This window comes from Triturus cristatus, chromosome 3_2, assembly GCF_964204655.1.
Source record: "Triturus cristatus chromosome 3_2, aTriCri1.1, whole genome shotgun sequence".
Classification (NCBI taxonomy): Eukaryota; Metazoa; Chordata; class Amphibia; order Caudata; family Salamandridae; genus Triturus; species Triturus cristatus.
In genome coordinates this window covers 739,951,419-739,970,063 of record NC_140584.1, presented here as the reverse complement: position 1 = coordinate 739,970,063, position 18,645 = coordinate 739,951,419, and the positions used below count along the sequence as shown (strand labels likewise).

The 18,645-nt window shown below is 46.3% G+C and overlaps 1 protein-coding gene across 7 annotated transcripts in view; it reads right to left on the bottom strand.

Moving 5' to 3' along the window:
- Window positions 1-18,645, bottom strand: part of PMS1 (PMS1 homolog 1, mismatch repair system component) — a 903,709-nt gene that overhangs the window by 512,466 nt on the left and 372,598 nt on the right. For all 7 annotated transcript variants that reach the window (XR_014979980.1, XM_085648798.1, XM_085648797.1 and 4 more), the window contains one exon: window positions 14,811-14,954. Coding sequence is in view for 6 of the 7 variants with exons in the window: in XM_085648798.1 (XP_085504924.1) it covers window positions 14,811-14,954 (144 nt within the window). In the remaining variant the exon portion in view is untranslated. The remainder of the gene's footprint in view (window positions 1-14,810; window positions 14,955-18,645) is intronic.

Below are 18,645 nucleotides of genomic sequence, written 5' to 3'. Positions count from 1 at the left end.
GGAAAAGAGAAGCGCAGGGAGTAAACTCTGTGCCCCTTTCCTCCAAGGGTACAGCTACTATGTCCCCTTTGTCTATCAAGGCAAGAACTTCACCGTCAAGATTAAGGCATTTGCTGGAATGCACATTCTGGTGAAAGGAGGGCAGTCCACTAGGAAAGATAGGAAGGGTAGAGCATAGCCATTGCAGATAATGTGGGCTGCCCAGTAATCCTTCGTGATCATCTTCCAATAGGAGGAGAAAAGAGAACCCTCCTGTTATCAGAAGCTGACAGTCTAAAGAGGAAGGGATCAAAGAGGTTTTTAGGCAGCAGAGACTGTGCAAGAAGGAGGGGACTGGAAAAGTTGCTGATAATGATGATGTCTCTTAGATTCACCCTGGCCCGAAAGGTACCATACATTTGAAGGGGTATTTGGATCGGCTATGACAAACGGTTGCTGACTGGACCGTTGTGCCACAGAGAAGTCCTGAAACTTTTGGCACTGTTGGATGAACTGTTTTGTCAGGGACGTCAAGCCCACGAAGCTTACCACTGAGTGATCATTTTCTGAATCTCCCCTTGGAGGAGTTGGCCTTCACACTGAAGATCCATTTGCCATCAAAGGACATTGCCATTAAAGCTAGTTGGAAATCTGCAGAGAAGCTTGTGCTGCACAACCAAGTGTAGTGGTGCAGGGTAATGGCCATAGACATAGATTGAGCTATAGTCTCTACAGAATCCAAGCTGCACTTCAAGATTTGTTTGGAAGTGCCTAATCCATTGACGGCCATATACATAACAGGTTTTTTATGTGGCCAAGAAGGCTGGTAACTATAATTGTTGCCAGCTCCCATAGGCTATGAATGAAGCTGCCAAGAAGGCAGGTTGTATTAGTCATGCGAGAACTAAACTGCCAAAGGCTAAGGGGCATATGCATCAACATTAGCATTTGCGATTCCTTATTAGGGAAAAATAAGGATTAGCTAATAAGGAATAGCAAAAGGCTATGCATGTAGGAATCGCTATTCAAATAGTGATTCCTTAACTTTCCTTAATTGCTACTAGCAAATAGCGAGTAGCAATTAAGGAATGCCGTCCCAATCATTCCTATGGGCCTCCAGGCCCATAGGAATGAATCGGAGATTGCATGAGCAAATAGCGAGTACCAGTAGGTTCTCGCTAATTGCTCATGCAATTTCAAGGGTGCAAGGGTGTCAAAATGACACCCTATAGCACCCCTGAAAATGATATGTGCACATATGTTGCACACACACATGCTCTAAGGGCATGTGTGTGCGCAACATGAAACTTTGAAAAATGCACAAAAGTGCATTTTGCAAAGTTTTTGCAAATTACCATGCAGTTCATCTTCATGGTAATTTGCTCCCCCTATTAGCGAAATCGCTAATTTTTTAACTTTGATGCATTGCATTTAAGGAATCTCACTTTGGGATTCCTTAAATGCAATCCCTATTTAAGGAATCGGTATTTAAGGAATCCCTATTTAAGGAATCGGTATTTAAGGAATCCCTATTTAAAGAATCGCTATTTAAGGATTCCTTAAATAGCGATTTCTGCTTTTGGGTTGATGCATTGGGATTGGGTATTTTTAACTTAATACCGGGAGCTATTAGCGAATCGGTATTTTACCGACTGGATTTTGGGTTGATGCATGAGGCTGAAAGACTTTTCAGCCCAGACTGTCAAGCCTCTTAGACTCTCGTGCTGCAGGGGCCACAGGAAATGCATTAGGATTCAGTTTACAGGAAGAGGATTGTACCACAATCCAGGAATGGTGTGACAAAAGAACCTAAGATCTGAAGGAGCAGTCTGTATCCTCAAGCAATCTGTGTATGGACTGCTGGGTGCACCAAGGGTTTCTTCCAAGCCGCCAAAATCAGTTCCAAGAGTGTTTAATTGAAAGGTAGAAGCAATTCTAACTTTTCAGAAAGTTCCTGTCAGAATTTTACCTCAGTAGTACACCAGGATAAGTCCAAGACCTATGCAGCTTTTTGTACTACTATGGTGAGTAAACAGGCTTCTTAAGGCGGTCGACGAGGGTATGAAAGTCCCCTTCTGGATGAGTATCAATGCCCCTAGCGTTTTTTAAGTCCAGGAAAACATCATCATGATCCTCTGTGTACCCAATCATCATCCTCTGTGAGGCAAAAGTCTTTGTCTAGGATTGCAAGATCAAAATGTTTCCTCAATTGAGCAAATATCCGGACCCAAGGGAGGGTCTCTTCTAATGGTTTGTCATCAAAACAAGCATGAGCATTGATTCTCACTGCTCAGATGATATCTACCAACGTCAATAGTAGTTGCGGATCAGAGTTCTGATCCTACAGTGGCGCCAGTTCCTTGGAAAGTATTAGCTTTTCGGAAACGCTACTGTGCCCAGAGCCTATAGAAACTTGGAGTCTTGTACTGCTGGGGTCAGGGTGCCAAAACTGTCAAACACACAGAACGTACAAACCCCCGGGGGGGTGACTCAGAGTGTAGCCTGCCCCTACCGCATATGTCCAGCATTCCCTGACAAAAGGCCCAATTAGGTCCAGGGTCAGCAGATGGAGTCAGGGACTCTTGCTGCAGCTTCTTCAAAACTGAACCACCTCGGATGACTAGGAAGAGACTGGCCTCATGGTAATAAGGAGTTGAGTCCAAAATAGTGCCAGAAGTAGAAGATTTACTTAAAGAAGAAGACCCCTCATTCTTATGGCTCTTTGTTTATTTTTTAGGGAGAATCTCTTGAAAGACCGCTCCATTCCAAGAGGCTTACATGAAGGGGAGCTTCTTTGGGGTGTCCCTTCGAACTTTGTCCCCAAAAAAGATTTTGCTTCCCATTCTCTGATGCCCTTTGGATGCACTGAGCAACAGGGGCTACAAGGGGATGGATCGAGGTTAGTTCAAACACCCAGCTCTACAGATGGACTGCCAGGTCTTATCTGGTACTTTCCATTTTATGCAACTTAATCCGATGATGCCTCACTTAAGTCTAGAGAGTAGAACCATGTCCGTTTCTGCCTTTATCGGTTGAAGCCAGTCTCTTTCTTAACATTAAAACAACTCGTACCCAGCAGCTTCAATCTATTCACAATAATACAACTAGACTGGAGGTACGTCCTATTCAGTTTTGTCCGTCATGCAATATACGAAATGTGCTCTATAGGCTTCCCAATCATCAATATACTATCTTTAAGGCCCTTTGCATTATTCATTGAGCTTTTTATGGGTTACTCCCAACTATTTCCAGAAACATTTATAGAATACCCAAAAAGTGATACGCTGGTCATCAGAGCATCTTTTCTTGCGAATTTCATAGTTCAATATAGAATGGACAGGTGGTAGAAGCTACTTAGTATGTGCCCTCAGTTTGTGGATCAAGCTTCACATAGATCTTCAGCTTTAGTCAAACCCTCTCCCATTCAGAAAAAGCTCAAAACTATTGTTCCAGTAGATGCCTATAACGTTTGTTCAGATCTAGGTTTATTAGTACCAGGATGCCCTAGGGTGACAGTGTGCTTTATAAATATAACACAGGCTTCTCCAACGAGTAATCTCTTGAGCTACTGGTAGCTCTACAGCTATTAGTGAATAGCTCTCCTGTGTGCAGCCCAGCCTACTAATCTATAAGCTTTTGCTTGGGTGAACTAACATATGTATACCAAAAGTGAAGAGTATTCAAGATGAAAATGTATATTTTTTCAAAAATCCTAATTTCCATACTATATTGAAGACAGATATTTGAATCATAAATTTACGCAGCACAGGAGATTTATGACTACTAATATTACCTTGGTGCCAGAGGTACTTCAGATGTGGCTTTTTTGTATTACCCTTGCAGAGGCATTCAAGGGTAATACATAAAGGCAGAGGCATTCAAAATGTAAAAAGCCTTTTTTTAAATTACTGCGCTAATCCTGCACCGAGGTGATCACAGTTGATAATCCTGCATAGGATGGCCACAAATATAATCTTTTTTTATATGTAGGGCACTAATACACAAGTAGCTTGAAATGATTTTCATTGAACATAAGTAGCTCTTAAAAGTGTAAAGGTCAGAGACCCCTGATCTAACATAACATCACATCCTAGGCTGTTTTGAAAGCTGCACGGCATCCCCTGCAGACGGTAGAGAGCTACTACTGGTGGAAAAATCTCATTTTAAGGATGCAGTCTGACGACTGGCGGATCTTCATGAAATGAGAAATTTGTGGGAAGAAGTATCCATAAGAACGTGGCAGTAAAACTGGTGAGCAGACGGCGTAGACACAAGCACGTGATGTCAGTCTACTGCTCCCTCCTCTGGCATCCACACATCTTATCTCATCATGCCTTATTTGGAACTGGCCTGCTTTTTAGGTCAAGCCTAGCAGCGAGCATGCACTGCTTCTCGAGGCATGGTGTATTTCCTTTCTAGGCACTGATCAGGTGGCTTCCCATTGGTCGCTTTGTGTGCTTTTTGAAATTCCTTTCCTTTCTGTGTTTAATTTTCACTTTTGTCTTGCCTTTCGGTGGGTTGTTCCCGTACAGGCGACTGGCCCCGTTACGTGTATTATTGCTCCTCTATTCTATTTGTTAAGTTTTGATGCACTTCTTTTTCTGTTTCCTTAGGAAGGCTCTCCTTCCAGCTGGGTTTAGCCTTTTCTTGTTTTAAAATGTTGGCATGAGCCACACCTATCGAACATCCTTCCTCCGCCTCCAGCGTTTCCTGTGCCGGCTGCCTCGTGAGTCACTAAAACTGTCCCTGCTTCCCAGTATGCACCGGGCCCCTTAGAGACCGAAGCCTCCTACCCCCAGCTCTGCTGCAGTCTGTCCTCTGATACTTAGAAGACACAGTAGCCCCACTGTAGAAGGCACAAAGCATCTTTAACAATCCTTGTGCCCCCGTGCAAGGTCGAGCACTTAGCACGGTTACCCGACCTCATCTCATCTCGCCTGGTGAGTGTATTTATGTATATAGAGCTTTGTGTGCTGTTCTTTCTCTTGGTATAAATACGCCTCTTACAGTGAAACCTTTTAGCTCTGTCCTTCTCTGGCCGTCTCCTCATGTGTTTCTGTAATAAACTCAGATTCATGCTTTGATCTTCTACTGTACACGACAGTGGCGTTGTGAGCCCCCAGCTCCGTCAGGTGAAGTGGGAATGGAAGGGGGGCTGATACAGTCTCCTACAGCTGTTTTTACAAGCAGGTCACACTTACGGAACCAGACGTCCCACAGTATCAGCTTTGTCATTGTTTACGACGTGAGCCACAGCCTTCAGAGTTACTCCTTTGTGCAAACCTCAATCCCTGTGTTTGCAGGCTGAGGCATCTCCTCCCTTCCTGACAAACGAGAAAAGAGAGCTGTCTGTCTCCTAAAATTATTTTCCTTTCTAATGCTCCCAGCCACATTGTTTGCCGCACCTGCTGCTGAATAAGGCAGTATCGCATTATTTCAATAATCCTTCCCTCCAAGTTCACCCTAAACCTCTCTGTTAATGGCCTGGAGGTGGTCTGGGACCGAGTGTTTTGCTGTAAACATGGCCTGCTCTCTCACTGTACATGCAAAAGGCTGGCTTTAGCTCGTGTGCTCTAGACAGCTCCTTGTGAAGAATCACCGATGCACGTGCACCTGTAGTTGGCCTCTCCGGACTCCTGTCAGCAACTGCGGTTAAAGGTTTGTTACATCAACTAATTAATATTACTTATGAGCCTGGAGAGCTGACCGAGGGGTGTATTTTCTGGACTTTCCAGATCAGGTGCCCTCCCTGCTGGATAACTAAAGACAGCCTGCCAGATGTGTTCAAACAGCCTTCTCCCCATTGGGTCCATTTCTAACAAACACATAGTGAAGCTTTCTGCTACTGAGCGAAGGCACTATCTTGCTAACATTACACACAGCTGCCTACAACAAATCCTTTCTATCTTTAGCTTGGCATTGGCAGAGTCTGTTGTGTGTGACGCATTTACCAAATGTAGTCTTCTCAGCCAACCTCACTTTCTTACTGGAATTAATGAACTCTTGTACATTCTTTACAGTAGAACTAAAAACACCGAGCGCAAAGTACGATTGACTGAAAAGCCAATGACAAGACTTCAAAGCGCTCGAGTTAACCAGGACAGCAACACTTTTACTTGTCATCAAGACATAATGAACAAGTTACTTATCTTCGGTAACGACATATGTAGTTATAGATTCCTTACCTTAGAATTACTCCCAGGCATCAGACTGGATCCGGAGGAATCTTTTCTTTTCAATACCCCTGCACGTTGGTAGGTAGCTTTGGTCGGCTCCATGTTTGTCATCGGCGTCATTGTCATCGGGATGACGTCGCAGTGACGTCAGTTCTGACACAATTTTCCATGCCAGCAGAGCCATGCAAGACACTGACCACTGGTGCACAGAACTAGGGCCCTAGAAGGGAGTACCTATCCCTAGAAGTCAGTTCGCAGCACGGGGAGAATGGGTGGGGCGGTAAGGAATCTATAACTACATATATCTTTCACAGATACATCGTTACTGAAGGTAAGTAACTTGTGCATCTGAAAGAGACTGTAGTTATAGATTCCTTACCTTAGAATAGATACCCCAGCAATGCCAATCACGGAGGTGGGTCTGCAAACCAAGTTCACACCAGAAAGTCCTGGAGAAAAGAACGGCCGAAAAAGCTGTCCCTCTGGACTTGGCTGTCCAGGCAGTAATGCTTGGTGAACATGTGCAAGGATGCCCACGTGGCCGCCTGACAGATGTCAAGTAAGGGAACTCAAAGTCCCAAAGCAGTAGTGGCTGCCATCGCACTGGTACAGTGACAGCACAGTCCACTGGTTGTTCCTTTTTACTCAAAGAATAGCAGATCTCAATGCAGAGGACAACCCATCGAGAGATGGTACTTTTTGCACTGCCCGACCTTTCTTAGCACTCACATAACCCACAAAGACTTGATCGTCCACCTGGAAGTCTTTTGTGCAGTCACTGTAGAAAGACAGCACACGCTTTGGGTCCAGACCGTGGAGTCTCTCCTCCTCTTTTGAAAGGTGCGGAGGCGGGAAGAAGGTGGGCAATGTGATGGTCTGACCTATGTGGAAGGAAGTAACCACTTTAGGCAAAAAGGAGGGCCTAGTACGGAGGACCACTTAGTCCAGATGGACAGCAAGAAAGAAAGGTTTGGAAGATAAAGCCTGAAGCTCACTCACCTTGTGAGCAGAGGTGATGGCAAGCAAGAAAGCAGACTTCAAAGTAAGGAGACAAAGGGGACAATTATTTAGTGGCTCAAAGGGAGCACACATAAGATAAGTGAGCACAAGGTTGAAGTCCTACTGGGGCAAAACAAAAGAAGAAGGAAGAAAGAGATAAATAATACCCTTAGAGAATCTATTTACAACAGGGGACTTGAATAAAGAGGGCTGATCTGGTAGCTGAAGGAAAGTCGAAATGGCTGCAAGATAGCCCTTCAGAGTGCCCAGAGCAGAGCCCTGCTGGTCCAAAGAAAAGATGAATAAAAGAACCTCTGAAGGAGGGGCAGAAAGGGGATCCACAGCCTTTGCTGTGCACCATGCCACAAACTTATTCCATCAACAGGCATATACTGTCTTATTGGAGGGACGCCTGGACATGCAAGGAGGTGGAGGCTGGACAGGTTCGGGTGGAGAACCATCCCCTGCTGCTGCGGCAGAAGCTCCTCCCGAAGGGGCACTCTGATCGGAAGATTGATGGCCATGCTCGGGGTACCAGACTCTTTGTGCCTAGTAAGGAGCCACAAGAAGGACTTGGGCTCGGTCACGCTTGATCTTCTTCAGCACTTAGGGCAGAAGGGGTACAGGCGGAAAGGCGTACAGGAGGCCGCAATTCCACTCATGATGAAGGGTTGATCAGGAAGGCAAAGGCCGACATTGCCGAAAGATAGCCCTTAAGAGTGCCCAGAGTAGAGCCCTGCTGGACCAAAGAAAGAAGGAAGAGGAGAATCCTGAAAGAGGGGCAGAGAGGGGAACCACAGCCTTTACTGTGCACCATACCACAAATTTGTTCCATCTACAAGCGTATACCATTTTGGTGGAGGGATGCCTGACAGCCAAGATAACATTACAGACTTCGAGAGGAAGGTCGAAAGGAGGTCGAGACTGGACAGGTTCGGCTGCGGCAGAAGATTCTCACGAAGAGGCAGTATGATCAGAGGATCGATGGCAATGCTCAAGAGCTCGGGGTACCAGACTCTTGTGCCCAGTCCGGAGCCACAAGAATGACTTGGGCCTGGTCCTGCTAGATCTTCTTTAGCACTCTGGGCAGAAGTGGAACAGGCAGAAAGGCGTACAGGAGGCCGCAATTCCACTCGTGACGTAAGGTGTCGCCGAGCGAGTGTCGCCTTGGAAACTCCAACGCACAAAACTGCTGACATTGTGCGTTCTTTTCGGTGGCCAACAGATCTAACCAAGGATCTCCCAACCTCTGGAAGAGACCTTGCACCACCTCTGAGTGAGGATGGCATTTGTTATCCACCAGAAACCGATGGCTGAGTTTGTCCGCCCTGACATTCAGAGAACCTACCAGGTGTTAAACCACCCTGATGTTCCAGCCATGTCCAAAGGTGAAGAGCCTCTTGACATAGGGTCCATGACCCCACCCCTCCCTGTTTGTTGCAGTATCACATGGCAGTGGTGTTGTCTGTGCACCACCTTTCCCTTGAGGGAGGGAAGGAATGCCTTCTGTGTCAGGCGATTCGTCCGGAGCTCCAAAAGGTTGATATGGACCAGATAACTCTGATCTGCATCTCTACCAGATGGCCGCCCAATCCCAGGAGTGATGCATCAGTCACCACTGTTTGTTCTGGTTGGGGCAGGGAGAGGGATCTGCCTCGGACCCAATCCTAGTCCGTTAACCACCACTGCAGTTGATGTGTAATTCCCTCCGAGATCAGGATGTAGTCGGAAAGATTCAGCTGATGCTGCACCCACTGGAATTTCAGGTCCCACTGCATAGCCCGCATATGAAATCTAACATGATCTACCAGCAGGATGGAGGAGGCCATGAGGCCCAGCAGCCTCAGGGTCATTCTCACCAAATTCCGGGATAGAGGCTGAAACATCGGTATCGTAGCCCGATTATCCCAGACTCGCTGTTTGGGAGGATAGGCTCGAAACTGCACTGTCTCCAGAACAGCTCCAATGAAAAGAAGCAACTGAGAGGGAATCAGTTGTGACTTAGGCACGTTTATTGTGAACCCCAGTGAGTGCAGGAGGTCCGCTGTAGTCTGGAGGTGGTAGACGACAGCCTGGGGTAAGCCTGCTTTCAACAGCCAGTCATTGAGATAGGAGAAGATTGTAACCCCCGATCTGCGCAGATGAGCTGCGACCACCGCCATCACTTTCGTGAACACCTGAGGGGCACTGGTAAGGCCGAAGAGGAGCACGGTGAACTGAAAATGCTCGTGGGCTACCGTGAACCTTAGGTAGCATCTGTGGGCTGGCAGGGCGTGGATATGGAAATAGGCATCCTTCAAGTCCAACGCCACCATCCAGTCTCCAAGGTCGAGGGCAGAAAGGACCAGAGCCAACGTGAGCATTTTGAACTTCACCTTCCGGAGGAAGCGGTTGAGGGCCCTGAGGTCTAGGATAGGAAGCTGGCCCTTGTCATTCTTGGGCACCAGAAAGTAGCGGGAATAGCAACCACAACCTACTTCTGATGCAGGGACCCTTTCGATAGCTTCTTTGCCAAGAAAGCTGAAACTTCCTGGCGGAGAAGTGCCAAATGATCCTCCGACATGCGATCAAAAGACAGTGGCATGGAGGGAGAGGTAGTCTCAAAGGGAAGGGAGTAGCCCCTTCGGATTATCTGCAAAACCCACCTGTCGGATGTGATGGATTGCCAGTGGGGGAGGTGATGGCGAATCCTGCCACCCACTGGTCATTGATAGCCCTGGAGGGTCAGACTAGGAGGGTTTGCAGGCTGCTGAAGTGGGGTGAAAGGGTGCACTGGCCCACCCGCTGGCTCCCGGACCCGTAAGGTCACTGGGTCCCACGCCCGTGGCCACGCAGAGGTTGGGCAGCTTGCGTGAACCGGTGGCTAGACTGGGCCGGACGTTGTGGGGTGCCCCTTCCGTAACCACGAAAGGCAGACTGCGGTGGATGGGAAGACGTAGCAAGGCCCAAGGATCTGGCTGTAGCTCAAGAATTCTTGAAGTGCTCTAGAGCCGAGTCTGCCTTGTCACCAAAAAGGTGACGGCCATTGAAGCGCATGTTCAGCAAGGTTGACTGGACATACCCCGAAAAAGCCAGAAATCCTCAACCAGGCGTAGCGCCAAAGGACTATCGACGTGGCTATCGTACTGTTCAGTGAGTTGGTGGTATCCAGTCCACATGGAATCATTAAGTTAGCTGCGTCTCTCCCATCTGCCACCGGTTGGGAGAGAACGTCCCGGGCCTCCTCCAGGCACTGAGGCAGCACTTATGCAACCGTATCCCAGACTGTATGGGAGTAACGGCCTAAGAGGTGCGCAGTATTCACAGACCGCAGTGCCAAGCTGAAGGAAGAGAACTTGAGCTTTCCAAGATGATCCAGCTTCTTGGATTCCCTGTCTGGGGGAGCAGAAGGGAATGCGCCCTTGGAATAAGAGGCTTGGACCATCAACGTCTCTCGGGGAAGGGTGTTGGGTGATGAAAACTGGGTCGCCCTGGGCCGGGCGGTGGGCAGTTGTCCTTTCCACAGGAGCCCCCGTGCCGGGCTTGGACCAGGTGCCCAAAAGGACGTCAGTGAGGACTGTGTTAAAGGGCAGGAGGAGTTCAGGGGAGGTTGCTGCAGGCTGAAGCATCTCTGTCAGGAGAGAAGTCCTGACCACCACTTAAGAAAGCTCTAGGCCCAAGGCCTCGGCTGCCCTACACACCAGCACAGCGTAGGACGTTCCCTCCTCCATTGCCATGGTAGGGGGTGAAAACCTGCCAAGGTCTGGAGAAGTGTCCAGACCACTGGCATAACCCATGTCCTCTCTCCAGTCTGACTCTTCAAGCTGATCTGCTAAAGGTTCTGATGACCCCTCCCATTCCTTATCACCACCTTCTGGGCGATAGGGAACACCAGGGATGAACAGGGGAACAAAAGTACCCTCTGGCGGCGGGTTCTACTTCAGCCGACGTTGGTCCGCCTACGGGTCCATCTCGGGGATGGGGACGACGTTGGCCAGGTGAAAGGATGACACTGGGGGTGTCGTCGCTGGTATCGGTGCTGGGGAAGATTGAGTAAGATCGACTGGCAACAATCCGGATACAGGCCCGAAGGCGCGCCGGCGGAGTCAGGCTGCCCAAAGATACGGTGGAGGGCTTCGTAAAACATACGAAGTTGGGCAGGGGACACGCTGGCTCACTGAAAAGTGGGGAGGCGCCGAGTTGTCCCTGAATCAGGCGCCAGAGACAGAGCGACGATGCTCCGGATATCGCCTCGCGTCAGCCAACCGACGTGGGGAAGGCGAAGGGTGCCGTTGCTTCTTCACCTTCTTCTTGTTCTTCAACTTATCCAAGGACTTTGAAGACTTGGAATGGGACAGGATGTGGGGGCTCCGCAATCTTCCTCTCGAACGAGACCGGGAGCGACACGGAGCCGACCACTGGGCTGCCAAGAGCTTCCGGGAATGCTCTTGCAAAGACTTAGGATTCATGGCCCGGCAGTCAGGACACGATTTCGGGTCGTGGTCGTACTCCAGACACCAAAGGCACATGAGGTGGAGGTCCATCACTAACATCAGCCTGTGACAGGCCCCGCAAGGCTTGAAACTGGTCCGACGCTGTGACATATCTCGCACACCAGGAGTCAAAGACTCGAAAAGAAGTCGACAAAATGTCGAAAAAAATGTAGTCAAAAAGTGACTAAAGGCGTCCGGATCTGTGCCAGGCTGGCGTGGAAAAAGAAAGAACTGATGACAGCGCGCCTGGGGCGGCATCTAAGTAGACACCGCAACGTCATCCCGGCTACCATGACGACGGATGCGGAGTCGACTGACGCCACCTACCGATGAGCAGGGGTACTGCTAAGAAAAACTCTCCAGATCCAGTCTGACGCCTTGGGGAAATTCTAAGGTAAGTAATCTATAACTAACTGTCTCTTTATATGTCTGAAAATACCACTTTTAGCAAGTAGGCATTTTCTTGCTTAACCATCCTGTGTGCCTCTGCTGGGTTGTGGATTGATTGTCTGGCTTTGGAGTGACATGGGCTGGGAATGTGTATTCACCATAGACAGCCACTGGGGGGGGTAGTAGAGGTGTGTCCGGCCGGTCCTGGATGAGGTGGGCTGGGCTGAATAGACCTGGGCTGCATTTAGAGTAGGGGGGAGATTTCCTTGCACCTGAATAGTCCTGGTCTGCCTTACACAATGTTCTCTCCACCTCCTGCCAGGAAGCTGGACCAGAGAGGACAGAACTGGTTTGGGCTAAGCACAGAGACTCTTTGCCACAGGAGAACAAAGGGAAATGTGGTATAAATATTGGGGCCCAGACACCAGAACTTTAAAACTTTTTGAGACTCAGAAATCTTCCAAGAAGATCAGCTGTGAGGAGGAACTACCACTTTGCTGAGTGCTTTGCTGTGTTGGCCTGCAGTAGCTGCTTCTGTCTTGGGCAGACAAAGGACTGGACTGAACTTTCTGCAACTTGTTTGTTTGAGTTTATCCAAGGGCGTGAGGTAGAGCCTGCCCCCTGTTCAAGAAGTCTTGGGAACAGCAAATACATCAAGTTTATCTACTACCAGCACTGAGAACTGTGTGTTTTATGCTGCAACAGAAGAAAAAGCCACCCGACGCCATCAACGATGCTGCTGTGGGCTCTGTGTCCTAAAAGCACGCAGAGGGCACCTCCGCACTTCGCACCACAACACTGGTCTCATGCCACCACCAAGTTGCACCGCGATCTGTGGGCACCGCACTTCGCACCGCCTCACTTCACGGCGCCGCCCAGGTATCCCCACCACCGCTGCTCCACGCCAACATCGACGATGCTGCTTGCACTGTTGTTCGAAGGCACCACTCGTAAGTTACACAACGTACTGTCGTATCCCAAACCGCAGCCTTGGACTACCAGTGCCATCGACTCCAGTTCGTCGCCAACGACAGCGCTTCAGCCACGATGACGCTGCTGCTTGCACCATGACCTGCCAGCACCGCAATAAGCACTGCAGCTCGTCGCACAGCAAGCCTGGTCTCACCGACGCCGCTGGATGAGCATCACTGATCCGCTGCCTGCGGGCACCGCACGCCACACTGCTTCTGCACTTCACACCGCAAGCCTGACGCCTGCAGACACCAGCGCTCCTCACTTCAACTGTGAGGAGTTTGATCCGCAACGCGTGTGACTTCAAGGGCCCGACAACTCATGCACCGACTTACGGAATCGACGCCGGCTTTTCGGAGCTCAACGAGAGGTTGCCAATACCCTGCATCTCTAAAGGTGCTGTTTTGCAGGTCTAACCGACACAGTACCTGGCCCGCGATGCAGCTGTGAGCCAGAACTGTTTGGATTTGTTATTGACGACGCCATGATAGCCGGGGACGGAGCTATCAACCTCAAGGAACAGTATTTTAAGTCTATTTTTGATTATTGATATTTATGAGAACTGTATGGTGGATGCTTATCGTTTCTGGTCTTGTTTTGCACAGAAACAAATATTGGATATTTTTCTAAAACTGATGTGGTGACCTTTTGTAGTGTTATTACTGTTGGTTATGTTTAAATGCTTCACATACTGCCTCTGAGATAAGCCAAACTGCTTGTGCCAAGCTACCAAGGGGGTGAGCAGGGGCTATTTTAGAAGTGTATCCCTCGTATCCTGACTAGGAAGAAGGATCCTTACTTGGACAGGGTAACAACCTGCCAACTAGAGACCCTCATTTTAACAACCTGTTGTCTGTCCATTGCACCAAGACATAGGTTGAAGTGAGTGAGAGCATTACAGTGTACAGCCTTTAGAGCTCTGCAGTTTCTGGCATCTTAGGTTTTTGGTGCGTACACTGATCTGCATGCTGGCCTCCCTGAAAGTTCAGACTACCAGTTATACAAAAATAACACTTTAAATAAGTACTTCTCAATGCAGTTCTATCATATGCCTATTTGTGTCAAAGGTCCTCATTAAAGAACAGTAGATGTTGTAGCACTCAGGATAATCTGCTGCATAGCTTAACACTTATAAGGTCCCAAAGGCGAGACCTATTGGCTATAAAATTGCTTGTTTAGATATGGAGGTTTATCCTTTATGCCCCCTCCAGAACTTTACGGTGTGAATCCTGCTGTTGTCTGAGTACCACACTTTAAGCATCCACGTTCAAGATTTATAGCCTTTTGCACAATAAGCCGTAGGCTTTGGAATGCTTCCTCAGTTGCGGTATGCTTTCTCTGCAATTTCTGCTACTTTAAAATGAAATTCAAACACACCACACCTTCCGTGCCTTTACCCTTTCTGCTGCTTTTGGGTCTATTGTTCCTAGCGCCAAGAATCTATCGGAAAACACTACGCTGTATAAATAAATAGATAAAGAAATAGGCATGCTGGAAGGGGGACAATGACAGGCACAGGAATAAAAGAACAAAACCCGGTCTGAGTGGAGTATCTTTGGTCTACACTGTGCCATTTGAAAAGAAATCCTCCTCCTGCATTTCACTATGCAGCCAGTTTGTAAATAAAAAATAAAAAGAGGAAACTAATGTTGTTCTCTCAAAATATACCCGATAGGAGCTCTTCCTTCACTTATGTACAAAGTAAGAAAGGCTGAATAACAGGTTCATAATTGTGTGCTATTGGCTGCCATCTTTAGTAAAACTCGGCATTGCTCAGCATTCTTTGTATCACATATAATGACTTGATTAAAATGTATGTTACCTTATTCTGAATCAAAACTTGAGTTTTATCAGGTGTTAGGTTGACATCAACAGTAGAAGCAGGTAAGATAATGCTGATGAAAAAAACAGGATATGAACGGGCTGATTCCTTTCTGAAATTCAAGTTGTAGTACTGCCGAACCAGCTGCAGGTAAGCAGACAAAAAAAAGTTAAAAGATACATTTACAGAAGAAAACCACACAATAGTCAATTACTTCCAACTCAAGTAGCTCCAACACTCACCTTTACACCCACACTGGGAGCAATTAAAAAATTATATTTCTATTTACTTGTTTATTTTTAATACATTTTATAGCGTGAACTAGACCAAAAAAAGGTGACAGAGAACACTGGTAACAACTCATTTCAGAGAAATAGCGTTCACATTGTAATTAAACCACGGCAATCATATGTTGGTCCTAGGTAGCTTGAAGGAACCAAGTGAAGGAAGAGTTATTCACGTCATTATGTTTACATTAGAGAGAGGGAGAGAATCTCTTCAACTGGGTCAGTCCTGAGACATCAAGCTCTAGAGGCAACTATTCAAAGTGCTAAATAACGATGGGATTATAGAACTTTCAATCCCTTCTTGGCAGATTAGTAAAAGGGCAGTGTTCAGATTGTGAGTGGCACAACATTCCAGATTCTGAGTGTTCTGCCGGAAAACGACTGATTCAGAAGTGTTTTTCGATTTTTGAGAGCTGCAGTTTCTCTATGTAGGGCGTTGGCCACCAGAGACGGTCAGCTTCACAGTCAGATATTTTACAACGTCAGACTGGAGGGTCTTCAAAGTAATGCAGGCTAGTTTGGATTAGCATCTCACAGCAATTGGTTGCTACTTGAATGCGCACAGAAGTCAAATTTCTTTGCATCTGTAGCGGGGCAAGGCGAGTATACTAGAAATGAGTCACTTTATTTTAAGCCTTCAGGTCCTTGATTACCTTTACTGGGCTAAACTGGACTAGGCCCCTTTACATAGGTGTGGTTTTGGGGTAGAGACAATGGAGCCAGGAAACAGTGTTCGCTGCCTCAATAAATATTTATTTCAGAAAAAGTAGTGTTCAGAACAAGGACCCAAAGCCAGTTGCTCAGGAGAACTAGCAACTAGAGAAAAACTAAAGCAGTACAGTAAAGCATTAAAGCAAAGCAACTTACACAACAGTAAATAAGTAATCATGAAAACGAGAAGGTAACTTAGAAACTCTTTTGGAAATAGAAGGTTCTGACACCACACAATTTAGTCAAGCGAGGAGACAGTACAGTCTGAGATGTAGAAACCGGAGAAGCAGGGCTAACATGTTCCACATGTAAAGAATGTGGAGCATTGGCATCCAGAGATGATGGCATATTGACATCAACTAAAACATGCGAACCAGGAGACATTTCTTTGGAACATGAATTAGTAAGCTTGGATTCAAACGAAATAGAGCCATCCACAAATGAAGTGCCATCTATAGCAGAAGCATGTGATCTGAAATAAATATCCTTCTGAATTTTGGAAATCAGAACTAATGTTTTTATTCCACCAACCTCTTCCTTGTAAAAGGATAGACCCTTTGCTGACACGCTCAATTTTCCAGGGAGATGAAAAAATAGATTCCCCCTTTGAGACTCTGACAGGTTTCTTGATAAGGACCCATGAACCAACCAAAACTTTATTTACGGAAACATGCTTGGAAGAGTCAAAATGTGCTTTTTGTTTTAATACAACATTTTTTACCAAAGGGCATCATAGGAATTGGACTCAGTTTGACAATCAAGCCATGCAGGTAATATTTTAGATCTGCATTTTCTGTTCCTCAACAACTGAAATGGAGAAATACCAGTTGTAGAGTGAGGAGTAGAATGATGTGCATTGATCTGGTCTCTGAGAAAAAAATTAACATCAACTCTTGAAGCAAGGGCAGATTGAATGCCATCTTTAATAAAACGGTTAGCCCTTTCAACAAGTCCATTTGAAGATGGACTGTAAAGAGCAACCTGAAGATGTTTAATGTCGGACTCCAAAACAAATGTTTTCATAAGAGATGAAGTAAAGTGTGTGCCGTTGTCAGTGACTAATTCTTTAGGGGTACCCTCAAGAGAAAAAACATGTAAAAAAATGTAAAACAGACTGTGTATTAGCAGATTCAACAAATGAGAAATAAATCCATTGGGAAAAATAGTCGATGAGCACAATGAGAAACCTATGATAAGATGGAAGAAAGTTAAATGGACCCGCAAAATCCAGTGCCACCTTAATCCAAGGTCCATCAGGTAAGGAAACAGGATGTAAGGGCTCATTAGATGTCTTCCAGTGCTTATCAGAAATGACACATTGAGTACATAAACCAATAAAGGAGGAAACCTGAGCACTCATGGCAGGCCACCAGTAGTTCTCTCTCAAGACCTTGCACGAAGCAGTTATGCCTAAATGTCCTAGATGTGCCATTTTAATTAGGCGAGACTTAGGATGAAAGGGTGGAATAAATTAGCCATTTCTAGTTCAAACTTGATTCTCAAAAGAAAGTTTAGGTGAAATTTGAGCAAAAGCTTTCAAGCCATTATGAAGGTTGCGTAAAGAAGGCCACCCACACTTGAGGTATTCCATGACTTTCTTGAGAACTTCATCCTGAGAAAGAGCATCTAGCCAGTCTTTTTCAGAAATGAGTTCTTCACAAGAAGAAACAGCATCCAAAACAGCACAACACATTAACAATCATCGTTGAATTCAGAGTCAGAATATAAAGGCATGCGAGACAATCTGCACGAAACATTTTCCCACCCTGTATGTAATTGATAGTAAAATGATATTCCTGTAATTTGGAGAGCGAATGCACTAATCTAGAGGATGCTTTGCCAAGACCATTACCTTGAAGTAAAAAGACAATGGGTTTGTGATCGGTTCAAATTTCAAAAGAAGAGCCCCATAGATAAGTTTTACATTTCAGGACAGCCCAGACACAAGCTAGAGCCTCCCTTTCTATGGTGCTGTAATGGGATTCTGACTGCGAAAGAGCTTTAGAAGCGAAGGCTATAGTGACTTTTTTACCTTTTTAACTTTCTGTCCAAAAACTGCACCAATATCTTTCATGTTGGCATCAATGTAAATGACACACTCATAGCCTGGAACGAAAGGACTGAGAGCAGGAGCAGTGGAAACCAAACGCTTGAGATCAGTGAAGGCATGATCAATTTCTTCGTTCCAGAGAAACGTAACCCCCATTGTTAGAAGATACCTCAGAGATTAAACAGCAGAAGCTTCAGAGGGAACAAAACGTGCATAAAATTCAAGACCAAGAAAAGATCTCAATGAATCTCTATCTGTGGGGACAGGTGCTTTAAGAATGGCTTCAATGTTGCTACATTTTGCCTTAATACCACTGGGTGTGATAGAATGACCAAGATAATCCACGTTTTGGACTAAAAACTTGCACTTCTCAGATTGAAAAGTTATCCCCCTAGTGGTGAGAATATGTAAGACTGTCAAGAACTAACAAATGTTCTTCTTTGGTTTCTGTGAAAACAAGAATGTCATCTTTGAAAGGACATTTTTGAGATCTTTAAACAAATTGTCCATGGCTTTCTGAAAAACGCTTGCTGCGGAAGCGAGACCAAAGGGAAGTCTTAAATATTTGAAAGCACCAAACTGTGTTATAAATGTGGTGAGATCTTGTGAATCAGGGGTGAGGGGTATTTGGTGGTAGGCAGAATGGAGATCAATGGTGGAAAAGTACTTGGCCTCACCAATATTAGACAACATTTCTTGAATGTGTGGCAGGGGGTGGCAATCAACCAATATGTTGCGATTAGGGGACCTCAAGTCCACACAAAGAAAAAAGAGGTCCATTCTTTTT